The 13,410-nt window shown below is 34.9% G+C and overlaps 1 protein-coding gene across 1 annotated transcript in view; it reads right to left on the reverse strand.

The window, feature by feature from the left end:
• The window catches only part of dgkb (diacylglycerol kinase, beta), a 70,724-nt gene that overhangs the window by 56,571 nt on the left and 743 nt on the right, over positions 1–13,410 (reverse strand). The window contains 12 exon segments of the mRNA XM_048161659.1: positions 2,128–2,226; positions 2,324–2,422; positions 2,666–2,782; positions 3,063–3,151; positions 3,730–3,847; positions 4,296–4,415; positions 4,517–4,591; positions 10,774–10,823; positions 11,454–11,591; positions 12,719–12,866; positions 12,962–12,982; positions 13,215–13,291. Of these exon segments, the coding sequence (XP_048017616.1) occupies positions 2,128–2,226; positions 2,324–2,422; positions 2,666–2,782; positions 3,063–3,151; positions 3,730–3,847; positions 4,296–4,415; positions 4,517–4,591; positions 10,774–10,823; positions 11,454–11,591; positions 12,719–12,866; positions 12,962–12,982; positions 13,215–13,291 (1,151 nt within the window).

The raw sequence follows: 13,410 nt of genomic DNA on the forward strand, positions 1-13,410 counted from the left end.
AATATGTCAGTGAAGAAAGGCATATAGTTCATCATAATACGCATCATACACCCGCCACATTGCTAAATCTACACGATTTTTCATATCAACAGAAAAATATACTTGATGATCTTCTTTTGAGACTCCCTTGCACGGTCAGTTAGCCTAATAATACGCTAAAGCCCGCCGGCACTTTGACGTGATTGGTTACAAAGTCATTTGTGACGTCAGAAACACCAGCGATTTCAAACCGCGGGTTTGAGACTGTTTGTGGTTTACTGCAGTTTTGAAGAGAAAATACTCAGCAATGGTGTTGCCTTATGAATTTGCACATGGTTTGTCTTAAAGCATGTTAAGTAAAAACACCAGATAGACATATAAACAACATTAAAAACTTGATTGTCACCACAGGGGGGACTTTAACAATTCTATATGTTGTAGCTTAACATATCTCTCATTCACCATCTAAACCTGACATTTTCATGTCAGCAATTTGATAAATCTCTTTCCCTTTTCTCTTATAACATAAATGGAGTGTGTTGAGCTCAAGAATAACTCTTCATTACAAAAAGTCTTAAGATGTACCAGCCACGAAAACCCACGTCATGAGACGCATCTAGCAAACCTCAGTAATCAGCTCCATATTTAGTCAATAATGACAGTCTTTGACCATGAGTCACTTTTCTGCATGATGATTGTGGGGTTTTGGAGCGAACGACGCACGCACAAACTAATCCAGAGAGTGTGAGTCGTCTTCCGGTGGACGGTGACACAGATGAAGCGCTTAAAACAGAACCCATCGAAACAATCCCAGCAGGCCCAGGTGAATTAATGAGCCGCCCGTCCGGCGACGAGTGATCCATTACTTCCTCTAATTATAAATAATAATCCTGATTATTACACTGGTTAGCTGCCGCCAGCCAAGATGGATGACCCAGGACATGATTCGTCTTTTTTCGTTCTGTCATTACTATGGGTCACTGCAGCCTAACTGTTGCCTCAACCAAGTAATGATCTATGAATGTTAACTAGATTGCACAAAGTGTGATTTTGAGATACAATGCTCATTTTGGCCTAAATAGTTGATGATTCTTTACCAGGAAGTTCATTATATTATGTGTCTTTAACTACAGTTCTATGTACTTATGTCCAAAAAAAAAAAAAAAAAAAAAAAATTATTTAAGGTGTAATAATACATTTAAGCACTGAGCACTTACTATAGGGTTAGGATTAGGATGAGGATTTGGTTTATGGTTAATTGCAAGTAATTATGCATAATTTATAGTTATTACTACAGTAACTAACATGTAACAATGACTGTAAAATAAAGTGTTACCAAATTAAATGTTAGGTAGTAGTACAATGTACTTATTGTGTTCAAATTGTAATTTCATGCAGGTATTTGTTTTTTAAAATATATAAGTACAATTAAAAAACATATGTACACAATAATATAAATGTTAGTAGTTAAAGGCATCTAATGTAATGTGGGTCCACATTATGTTAATAGATTTTTTTATTTATTTATATACTTATATTTCAGTTTAATTAGAGATGAACAATGCATATTATATCTTATATGTGTGGCATATCAATTAGTTATAAAGTAAATGTGATCTTTAGAAAATTAATATTCACTTTTTTTAAATGAACTTTTTATATGTGTATTACAATGTTGTGATGCTAAATTCACTTATAGCATTTTAAACGATTGATTTTAGTTGTAACTGTTTTATTTTTTACTTATTTAGACAAAACAGCACAGTATTTGAATATCAGCTATTTAAACAGAAGGATATCAAAAAATTATTAATACTTAAAAGAACATAAAAATGTTAAAATGTAAGTTTTAATGGCCTTTTTTGTCTTCACTTGTTCATTTTGACTGGCGTGTAAATTCATTTTTAAAAGTACAAATACTCCATAATGTCCCTAATATGAGATCATAAAAGATGCATGCATAATAATTATAAATGTTTTAGATGCAGTACAGCATGTTACCTCAGGACATGTCAACTTCCCAGACAGCACTAGGAAAGCACAGTTTAACTTCATAGTTTTGTTTGATTCAATCGGCAGTAAATGGACATCCTGCTTTTAGTAACATCCCGCTGTACTGTACAGTACGTGTGATAGTGTGTCATTCACCTGTAGCCCCTGTCCATCCACTGATACAGAATTGGTCCTTTGTATTTTCCCCCAGCCTCCTGATTGGCTGGAGTCTTTTCTCAGAGTAGACTGTCTTTCCTGCAGTTAAAGGTCACATGTAAAGGTCTAAAAGAGCTGAGCTTTATATAACCATCGATTCCAAAAATAACACACGAAAAGAAATAGGAGATAATACCAGTACAACAGGGCATATAGTGTTTGGAGGAAGTATGTGATCTTTCAGCGATCCGCAGTCACATTCGGGTTTGACGTGTGAAGCGCACTTGTTGTGTAGCTGCAAGGAGAAGGAGAACATAACTTTAAAACACGTCAGACAATATAACGATATCTTTTTACATACAGACTTATGTTACTGCACAGGCCTATATGTTGCAAATATGTATGTCTACTACAAATTAATTTGTGTGCAAGTATCACAAAAATAACTTACATGCCTTTAAAAACTTCATTATTCACACATGGTATTTTTCAGAGCATAAAAACTGTAATAATTATTTGTAATGAGAAAGAAACTCACAGTAATCTGGCACCAGACACAATGAAGGCCCGTAAGACCCTGGTAACACTTGATGGTTTTGTGACACTTATCACACTTGCTTGGACAGTTTCCCTCAACCCAGAAATGATGCATGATCTATTCAAAAAAAGCATTTTGTTAAATATACTGTATATATATATAAGCATAAGAAAAGAAGAAAGAAAATACAGTCAAACAAAGAAGCATGAGCTTTGATTAAGACTCGTCATTGGTGTATTTGGGTCTCTGTTTAAACCAGGTTAATCATGTAATTAGCAATGCTTAGAGAGAGAATTTCTTTCTAATTTCATTAGCTGAAAAGAAGCCCTTGGACTAAGCCCCGTGAAACATTGGTGATCCAAGCGTGCTGGTTTTTAAACACTACAATTCGACGCACCTCTGTGTTTTTCTTGGATTTGACGTATGTTTTGATGCAGGACGGGGGGGCTCGAGCCACACATCTCTCGTGAACGGTGTACTTACAGACTATGAATCAGACAGACAGAAAATTAATTCACAAAGTATTGTAAAAATGTTTTGATTAATTTTTACTGGTTTGTAGTCTATCAATATCTATAATTTGTAAAATTGTAATTTTTTTAAATTATATTTTAATATTTAGTATAATTGCTTATTTAATATCTAACATATTTTTATTATAAATATTGTTTATTTTTAATATATTATTTATTTAAATAATATCTACTTTACTGAAGTACAAAAGGTACAAAAAAGTATAAAAATTAAAGTATTATATACATATGTGTGTGTGTATGTATGCATGCATGTATATATGCATGTATGTATGTGTGTATATATATATATATATATATATGTGTATATATATATATATATATATATATATATATATATATATATATATATAGTAAATTTAGTATTAGTAACTCACAACCATCTTCAATTCTTAGACTGAAATTGTTTAAAGATGAGATATTAGATATTTAATACACTTGCTTATTTATATTAAGGCAAAAAAATAAAAAATAACAGAATCATCTAGTGATTAATGTCATAAATGTTGTGAGTTCTGATGTTGAACTAACAGGAACAGCACAGGCCTTGCTTTCCCAATCCAATCAACATATTCAGACACAGGTTACAATATGCAGGTTTACTAAAGTGCTTCAGTCTCCACACATGCTGCCCATCATCCTTTACATTCTGCAAGACAGAGAGAGTGAGAAAGACAAAGATAAAAGTGAGAGAATGAGAATAAGACATCTATGAGGACTTGACAATAACAATACAACTATAATGAAAAACATTACAATATTCACATAAAGGAGATACTGGAATCCTACTGGGACAACTGGAAAGTTGTAAGGAGTATGTCTTGAAAAGTGTCAAATATGCATCTTTAACAATTTGGAGGTCATGCCAAATACATCAGACACCAGACCACTAATGCTGCTGTCAAGGCATTTAAAATGAGTGGAGGACTCCATCTAGTGGGCAAGGAGAGTGGAACATCAATTTATCAACACTGATGAATCTGTTCTTCTGGCTTAGATGGACAGACAAATGGATGGATGGATGGATGGATGGATGAACTGACTAGTGGGTAGCTGGACAAACAAATATAAATATATAAAGCTGAATTGGTAATCACATTTTCAAGTCCCAGCAGTACTAGCAGAGGAATGGTGGTCAAGCCACCCTGGACCCACTCTTCAAGAGAAACCATCCCGTCATGGTCATAGTCAATCTCCTGCATCATTTCCTCCAGAATCTACACCCGACAAACAACAACAAGAAAAAAAAAGGTTTGTAATCAGACAATATAATTTTGAACACAATGTCAGACCAGGATCAAATTCAAGGTAATCTTACCGGCTTCAGTTCTGTGACGTCCCACTCCAGATACTCTGCAACATGCATCATCTGAGAGATAATGTGCTCCAGCTCCTGTTCGAGAGGAGCAAACTTTCTGCATTACACCACCGCAGCTCTACACAAAGATCTAGGCCGCCATCCGAAATCGCATAAACTATGAGTAGGTACATCTTTTGAATAAATAATTTCTTTGCGTCCGATAAAAAAAAAGGTCTACACAGTGTTGTGGGTAATGCATTACAAGTAGCGCAAGCTATGTAATCAGTTACTTTTTTAAAGTAACTAGTAAAGTAACACATTACTTTACATTAATTCACATTACTTTTAAATTGAAAGGGTTAGTTCACCCAAAAATGAAGATTCTGTCATTAATTAAAAAATTAATTAAAATTATTAAAAATAGTGTCATTTATTACTCACCCTCATGTCGTTCTACACCCGTAAGACCTTTGTTCATCTTCGGAACACAGATTAAGATATTTTTGATGAAATCCGATGGCTCAGTGAGGCCTCTATAGACAGCAACGCCACTGAACTTCTCAAGGTCCATAAAGGTACTCAAAACATATTTAAAACTGTTCATGTGAGTTCAGTGGTTCAATCTTAAAGGTCCCGTTTTTTTTGAAGCTTTGATTGTGTTTATAGTGTGCAATATAACATGTGTTCATATTTCGCGTGTAAAAAAACACAGTATTTTTCACATAATTTACTTATCCTTATACCGCTGTTTCCACTGTCATAAAAACGGGCTGATGACTTCCTTGTTCTATGAAGTCCCTCCTTCAGAAATACGTAACGAGTTCTGATTGTGCCAGCGGTTCCTGTGTTGTGATTCGACAGCAGCTTAGCGAACCTTGCCCGGAAAGGTCACGCCTCTTACCATAACGTGGAGATGCACACGCTCAGTGTTATTGTAAACATGTCTTTAATTTTACCCTATCAATTTGAGCCGGAATCAGACCCGGTGATTGGACTACGGGATAAAAATAACAGCGTTTCGACGACATGGCGACAAACACACTCTACAAACGCAACTCTTGTGTATTCCTGTGGGCGGAGGTTAGTCAAAAAACTGTTTTAGTGACGTCATTAAAGAAGGAAGTAGAGGGATGTAGTCCAAACTGGCCGTTCGATGTAGGCGACTTCTGTTAAATAAAATATCTCGCTTGGCATTGAACTTTGAGCTTTAAAATTTTACAGATTTTATTTATACTCTAACAACAACATTACACACTAACTAAAGTTTGAAACATGGGATCACGAAGAACGGGACCTTTAATATTATAAAGGGACGAGAAAATTTTTTGTTTGCCAAAAAAACAAAACAAAATAGCGACTTTTCAACGATATCTAGTGATGGCGGATTTCAAAACACCGCTTCATGAAGCTTCAAAGCTTTATGAATCTTTTGTTTCGAATCATGATTCAGATCGTGTGTCAAGCCGCCAAACTGCTGAAATCAGGTGACTTTGGCACTCCGAATCGCTGATTCGAAACAAAAGATTTGAAGCAGCAGTGTTTTGAAATCAGCCATTACTAGATATTGTTGAAAAGTCATTATTTTGTTTTTTTTGGTGCACAAAAAGTATTCTCGTCCCTTTATAATATTAATATTGAACCACTGTACTCACCAAAATTACCAAAATTTTACAGATTTTATTTATACTCTAACAACAACATTACACACTAACTAAAGTTTGAAACATGGGATCACGAAGAACGGGACCTTTAATATTATAAAGGGACGAGAAAATTTTTTGTTTGCCAAAAAAACAAAACAAAATAGCGACTTTTCAACGATATCTAGTGATGGCGGATTTCAAAACACCGCTTCATGAAGCTTCAAAGCTTTATGAATCTTTTGTTTCGAATCATGATTCGGATCGTGTGTCAAACCGCCAAACTGCTGAAATCAGGTGACTTTGGCACTCCGAATCGCTGATTCGAAACAAAAGATTTGAAGCAGCAGTGTTTTGAAATCAGCCATTACTAAATATTGTTGAAAAGTCATTATTTTGTTTTTTTTGGTGCACAAAAAGTATTCTCGTCGCTTTATAATATTAATATTGAACCACTGTACTCACATGAACCATTTTAAATATGTTTTTAGTACTTTCCTGGATCTTGAGATTGAAGTTCAATGGCATTGCTGTCTATAGAGGCTTCACTAAGCCATCGGATTTCATCAAAAATATCTTAATTTGTGTTCTGAAGATGAACAAAGATCTTATGGGTGTGGAACGACATGAGGGAGAGTAATAAATGACATTATTTTAATTTTTGGGTGAACTAACCCTTTAAGACAAAATATCTGAGTTACTTTTCCAAATAAGTAATGCAAGTTATTTTGTTCTTCCATGTATTGACTGACAGCTCTCCTGTCCCCATGTTGAGAGAAATCAGGAGTAAATGCAGAGGTGTTGTGTGCACTGTGTGAACATGATGGTTATTGTAGTTCTAGATTAAATATGAAAATTTTTTCATCTCTTCAGTATTGCTCAAAATAAATCAAAACAGTGAAATGCAAACCCACAATCCTGCAATAATTAAATATGTTAAATAACACAAATATACTTTATGTATTTAATCTCACTTTATCTTTGCTGCTGACCTTCGATGATCCAATTCAACCATAATTTCTCTTGGTGTGAAAGGGCCTTTACATTGGCTAAACAAATAACTTTTTTGTTAATTAAAAACAAAAACAGCACAGCCCAGGTGAGAAAATGTAATGTAAAAATTACTTTTAAAAGTAACTTTCCCCCAACACTGGTTCTACATGGTATGAACGTGTGTAGTATGATGAAATCCCGATGTACTACATCTGCTATGCTATCACTGTCATGTGACCTACAGCCTCAGTCACTTCATTGCCATTCACAAATCATCTCCTGTGGCCTCATCATGGGATCGGTCATTACTACAGTTTGGTGGATTTTATGTCCCCATGAAATAATACTGCATATTTTACATGAATATTCATCAACTTTCATGCCATACTTATTCTTTTTGACATAAAATACAATTTATTGTGATACCTACTTTAATGTGTAAAAACATTAAATTAGTTTGTCCCTCAGACTCTAGTCCACCCTGTTACATTGGTGCTGTTTGCCAATTAAAATCTTAGCATATGGCCCAAATCACATGGCTCGGTAGAAATGACATCATTTCCTTGGAGGGACAGCAACTCCAAGAACAAAGTAAGAAGTCATAATTTTTCCTCATTTTTAGAAGATTTATCTAATAGCGTAAAACATAACATGTCCATCCTGTTGTGTCAATTTATACTGGACATGAAAATGTTTGTTTCTTTTTTAAATATATTTTATATATCTATTATCTAAGTAAATTTTCTGCATGTTCTTCTGTCCTAGCTAGAAATTGATGTTATTAGCTTAAAATGTCCACCCTGTTAAGGTCCACCCTGTTACATACATGTGACAGGGTGGACAGACTCCAAAGAATGTGAAAAATGAAATATTTGGTCATAATTATTAGGTTATACTAGCTTGACCTTGACCTGTGTGTTTTCATGATAGACAAGACAAAAAAAAAAAAAAAAAAAAAAAAAAAAAAAAATTAAAGAATTTTAAAGATTTTTTTTTTCCCCCAACAATCCTGCTCAGTCCAAAATCCACCAAACTGTAGGAATGACCAAGATAGTAAAGTGTCTATCAGATGCTGCCTTCAGAAGTAGTAAGACATCCAGGTACTTTTCTCCAACTGCTTTATAAGCGCTGTAAATTCAGGCATACTACTCTTTTCACATACTGTTTTATCTACTACAGGTGCTGGTCATATAAATAGAATATCGTGAAAAAGTTCATTTTTTTATTGTAAATTATTTTTAAAAATGAAACTTTCATATATTCTAGATTCCCTACATGTAAAGTAAAACATTTCAAAAGTTTAGTTTTTTTTTTTAATTTTGATGATTAGAGCGTACAGCTAATGAAAGTCCAAAATCCAGTATCGCAAAATATTAGAATATTTGCTAAGATCAATCAAAAAATGGATTTTCAAAACAGAAAAGTTCAAGTTCTTTAAAGTATGTTCACTTGTGCACTCAATACTTGGTCAGCAGCACATATTACAGCAAATGACTTGCTCCTAGCACAAATTACAGCATCAGTGAAGTGTGGCATGGAAGTGATCAGCCTGTGGCACTGCTGAGGCACTATTGAGCCTTCAGATCATCTGTATATTGTTGGATCGACTGTTTCTCATCTTTCTCTTGAAAATATCCCATAGATTCAGGGGTCAGGCATGTTGACTGGCCAATAAAACACAGTAATATCATGGTCAGCAAACCACTTGGAAGTTGGTTTTTGCACTGTGGGCAGGTGCTAAAGTCCTGCTGGAAAAGGAAATCAGCATCTCCATAAAGCTTGTCAGCAGATGGAAGCATAAAGTGCTCCAAAATCTCCTGGAAGATGGCTGTATTGACTTTGCACTTGATAAAACACAATGGACCAACACCAGCAGATGTCACGGCCCCCCAAATCATTACTGACTTCAGAAACTTCCCACTAGACTTCAAGCAGCTTGGATTCTGTGCCTCTCCAGTCTTCCTTCAGACTCTGGGACCATGATTTCAACATGAAATGCAAAATTGACTTTTATCTGAAAAGAGGACTTTCGACCACTGTTCACTGTCCAGTTCTTTTTCTCCTTAGCCCAGGTAAGATGCTTCTGACGTTGTTTCTGTTTCAGAAGTGGCTTGGTAGTCCTTTTCCTGAAGATGTCTGAGTGTGGTGACTCTTGATGCGCTGACTCCGGCTTCATTTGACTCATTGTGAAGCTCTCCCAAGTGTTTGAACCGGCTTTACTTGACAGTATTCTCAAGCTTGTGGTCATCCCTGTTGCTTGTGCACCTTTGCCTACCCAATTTCTTCCTTCTAGTCAACGTTTGCATTTAATATGCTTTGATACATCACTCTGTAAACAGCCACCACATTCAGTAATGACCATCTGTGACTTACTCTCTTTGTGGAGGGTGTCAATGATTGTCTCCTGGACCATTGCCAAGTCAGCAGTCTTCCCCATTAGTGTGGTTTCAAAGAACAAGAGATACCCGGAAATTTATACTGTAGGGATGGTCATTTAATGAAACTCAAATGTAAATATTCTAATATTTTGAGATACTGGATTTTGGACTTTCATTAGCTGTACGCTCTAATTTAAAAAAAAAAAAACTTTTGAAATGTTTTACTTTACATGTAGGGAATCTAGTATAAATGAAAGTTTCATTTTTTTAAATAATTTACAATAAAAAAATGAACTTTTTCACGATATTCTAATTATATGACCAGCACCTGTACTAGCTTGAGCTTGACCTGTGTGTTTTCATGATAGACAAGACAAAAAAAAGTTGAATTTTAAAGATTTTTTTTCCCCCAACAATCCTGCTCAGTCCAAAATCCACCAAACTGTAGGAATGACCAAGATAGTAAAGTGTCTATCAGATGCTGCCTTCAGAAGTAGTAAGGACATCCATGTACTTTTCTCCAACTGCTTTATAAGCGCTGTAAATTCAGGCATGCTACTCTTTTCACATACTGTTTTATCTACTATATAGTATTGAAGTATGTGATTTCGGATGCAGCCTTAATGTATGAGCACTCAATCCTGCTTCATGAGATCTAGCTTCTTACAAAAAGTTTACTTCCAACTCAGTCAAACACATCTGAAACAGCTAATCAAGGTCTTTGAGTTCACTCAAAAATTACAGTCTGAAAACAAACAGTAAGGAGCAAAACTGAGCATCCATTATTGAATGAATGCAAACAATTCTGCTTTAAACCACTAGGTGGCATATTCAGGGGTTTAAAAGACACTTAATATTCAGTAATACTGCATTATGGATCTGACTGCACTGACACTATTGGATGAGAATAAAACTTGAACTGAATTGAGTTAGATATTGACTATTGTCTTCTGCAGAGCTACTTTACAGATGAATCGACCGCTTCATAATTGACACATTTTGCAACATTAAAACTGTTATTGAATTGCATCAACGCTGAACTGACTCGAGTTGAACAATGACACTACTGTCTTCTGTAGACCTGCTTTACTGTAGAATTTTAATTTGGCTCATATTTGAATGAAGTTTGCATCACTGATCGTTATTTTCCTGTGTATTTCTGTGAAGCTGCTTTGAAACTATCTGTGTTGTATAAAGCAAGGTGACTTGACTGTTAATAAAACAATAATAAACTGGAGCGAGTGCTGGAAAGATGAAGTCTCACCTTACTGTCTAAAAACCCATTCCCATCTGTGTCATAAAGCCGAAACATAACTGTGACAGAAACAAAGAGACATGGGAAGAGGTTGGAAAAGAGAATTAATACATGGATAATTTATGCATCTAAAAATCATCTGATAGCACTGTTTCAATTGCAACTTCTGTATCCTTTAAAATAAAAAGGATATCTATGAAATGAACCTCACAATTCAGAGTGCAATCTCATCTTTTCTATGAGGCATCATAAAGTGGGTGTTGCCATGGAAACCAGCAGCTCAGCCAATGGCAGAATCTCTCAAGAAGTCAATTCAATCAAGTTTAGCACAATTTAAACTAGACTCGCACATCACAGACATCCTTTATGCAAGCCAATTTGTTCATTCTTTCATAACAGTGACTCAGAGGTGCTATCAACCAGAGGTTATTAGCATCTGAGCAGTTTAGCAGCAATCATGTATGTCTGCCCTTAGCAACAGGTTTCTGAACTAGCAGCCTATTAGAGATGTGACAAAAGCTGCCAGTAGATGGCAGCACAGCCTCATGTTTTCTCCATTGTGGAAACCAATTGGCAACCAATTATGGACCCAAATGGAAACCCAAGCCATTATAAAGAGCTTCCTCCACATGCAAGCATACTGTAAGTTACTATAAATAAAAATATAATGGTATAGTAGGTGATCTTACATTCTAGTTTGTCTTCTGGTCGTCCGCCCTCCAGGAGAGACAGGTAGCAGATCATATCCTTCAGCTGGATTGTGCCGAGAGGTTTAGACAAGGCGGTCACCTTTGACGGAGTGCAGTTTCCCTTTATCAGCTTTAGACCTTGTAAAAAACAATCTTATTATGTTTAAAGCACCATGATTTCTGTGTATTTGGTGTGTTTTTTCCAAGAACTGAAACTAGAAATCCCTGCAATGTGAAAAAGACTTGTTGGTTTAACTTAAAAAAGTAACTAAAATTTTGAGTTCACTGAAATTAAAATGTTGAGTTAATACAATGAAGGCGATTGGGTTAATCAAAAGAAACTCAAAATATTATGTTATCTGAACCACATTAATTATTGAAGTTGATTTGACAAAAGAAAATGTTGTCATGAAACTCAAATGTTGTCATTGAAACTCAAAATATTATGTTATCTGAACCACATTAATTATTGAAGTTGATTTGACAAAAGAAAATGTTGTCATAACAAATCATGAAATAAATTTTTTACAGTGTGGACTCTCCATTTTTACACTAACTCTTGCCCTGGTGGTGTTTCTAGAGAATATTGTTGCAGCTCTATTGCTTTTAAGACAGTTATACAATTAAATAGGAATAAAGGGAAAAAACTAAATATAGTTGCTTTGTGTGCATATATGTGGCCAAAATTATTGTTTTTTTATGCTAACGGGTACGATTTTTTAAATGCTTATTCTCAACAAGGCTACATTTATTTGATCAAAAATACAGTAATATTGTGAAATTCTATTACAATTTAAAATAATTGTTTTCCATTTTAATGTATTCTAAAGTATAATTTATTCCTGTTATGGTAAAGCTGAATTTTCAGCATCATTACTTCAATCTTAAGTGTCACATGATCCTTCAGAAATCTGGTGCTCAAGAAACATTTCTTATTATTATCAATGTGCTGCTTTATAAGTGTTTGCATAAGAAGTACAAAAGAACAGCATTTATTTGAAACAGAAATCTTTTCTAACATTATAAATGTCTTTAGTGTAATTTCTGATCAATTTAATGTGTCCTTTCTGAATAAAAGTATTAATTTCTTAAAATAAAATTCATACTAACCCCAAACCTTTGAACAGTAGTGTAATTTTGACCAGATGTTTCCTCTAAACTAGCGCATTCTTGATTAGAAATTACAGTATATTAAATTTGTAGTTTTTCTCAAATATGTATGAATAAGTTTGTACAGCCTGTGTGATTGGGAAAATGCACACTACCCATGATTGTCTGCTTGTCCATCATGGAGGAGCTTGGCTTGGGGTCTTTGTTGCAGAAACTGAGGAAGAGATGCTGACAGAACTCCTCAGCAAGTTCATTCTCCAGGAAGGTCTCCATGAAGAGCTTGAAACCCTCAAAGTCAATTTCCTGCTGAAGGAGATTTCCCCTGTTACTCGGTTAATACTTCATACTAACATCATGACTGCATGATCAGGCTGTAAAACTATAAAAAGACAAATTACCTGATTGAAGATTTCCGGCTTCTATGCAGAACACAATGACAAGCAAGAGACATCTTCAGTAAATGGATGCCAAGCAATTATGGAAACCATAATGGTTTCATTACCCAATTCAAGCATCATATAGTTTAATGGTTTTAATATCTGCTGAAATTATATCATCAGCATCATAACATTTGCTCCAGTAGAGCATTCTTAGCTCAGCATGAACACTGCAATATAGTGTGCTTCATAAGAGCATAAAGAGTTGCAATACCTCTTCAGGATTATACTTGGCCAGAATCCCATCTCCATGAAACTCCTGCAGAACATCTTTTAGTTTCTTCGTTGTGTCTGCAACAAAGGAGAAAAAAGGAGGAAGATTATAGTAAAGAAAGCGTAAGTAAATTTAGCTTAAGAAATTTATGGGTCAATGATGTGTTAATGTTGCGCCGAGTTATGCCAAAAACAGA

Source organism: Megalobrama amblycephala, linkage group LG16, assembly GCF_018812025.1.
Source record: "Megalobrama amblycephala isolate DHTTF-2021 linkage group LG16, ASM1881202v1, whole genome shotgun sequence".
In the NCBI taxonomy this organism is placed as follows: Eukaryota; Metazoa; Chordata; class Actinopteri; order Cypriniformes; family Xenocyprididae; genus Megalobrama; species Megalobrama amblycephala.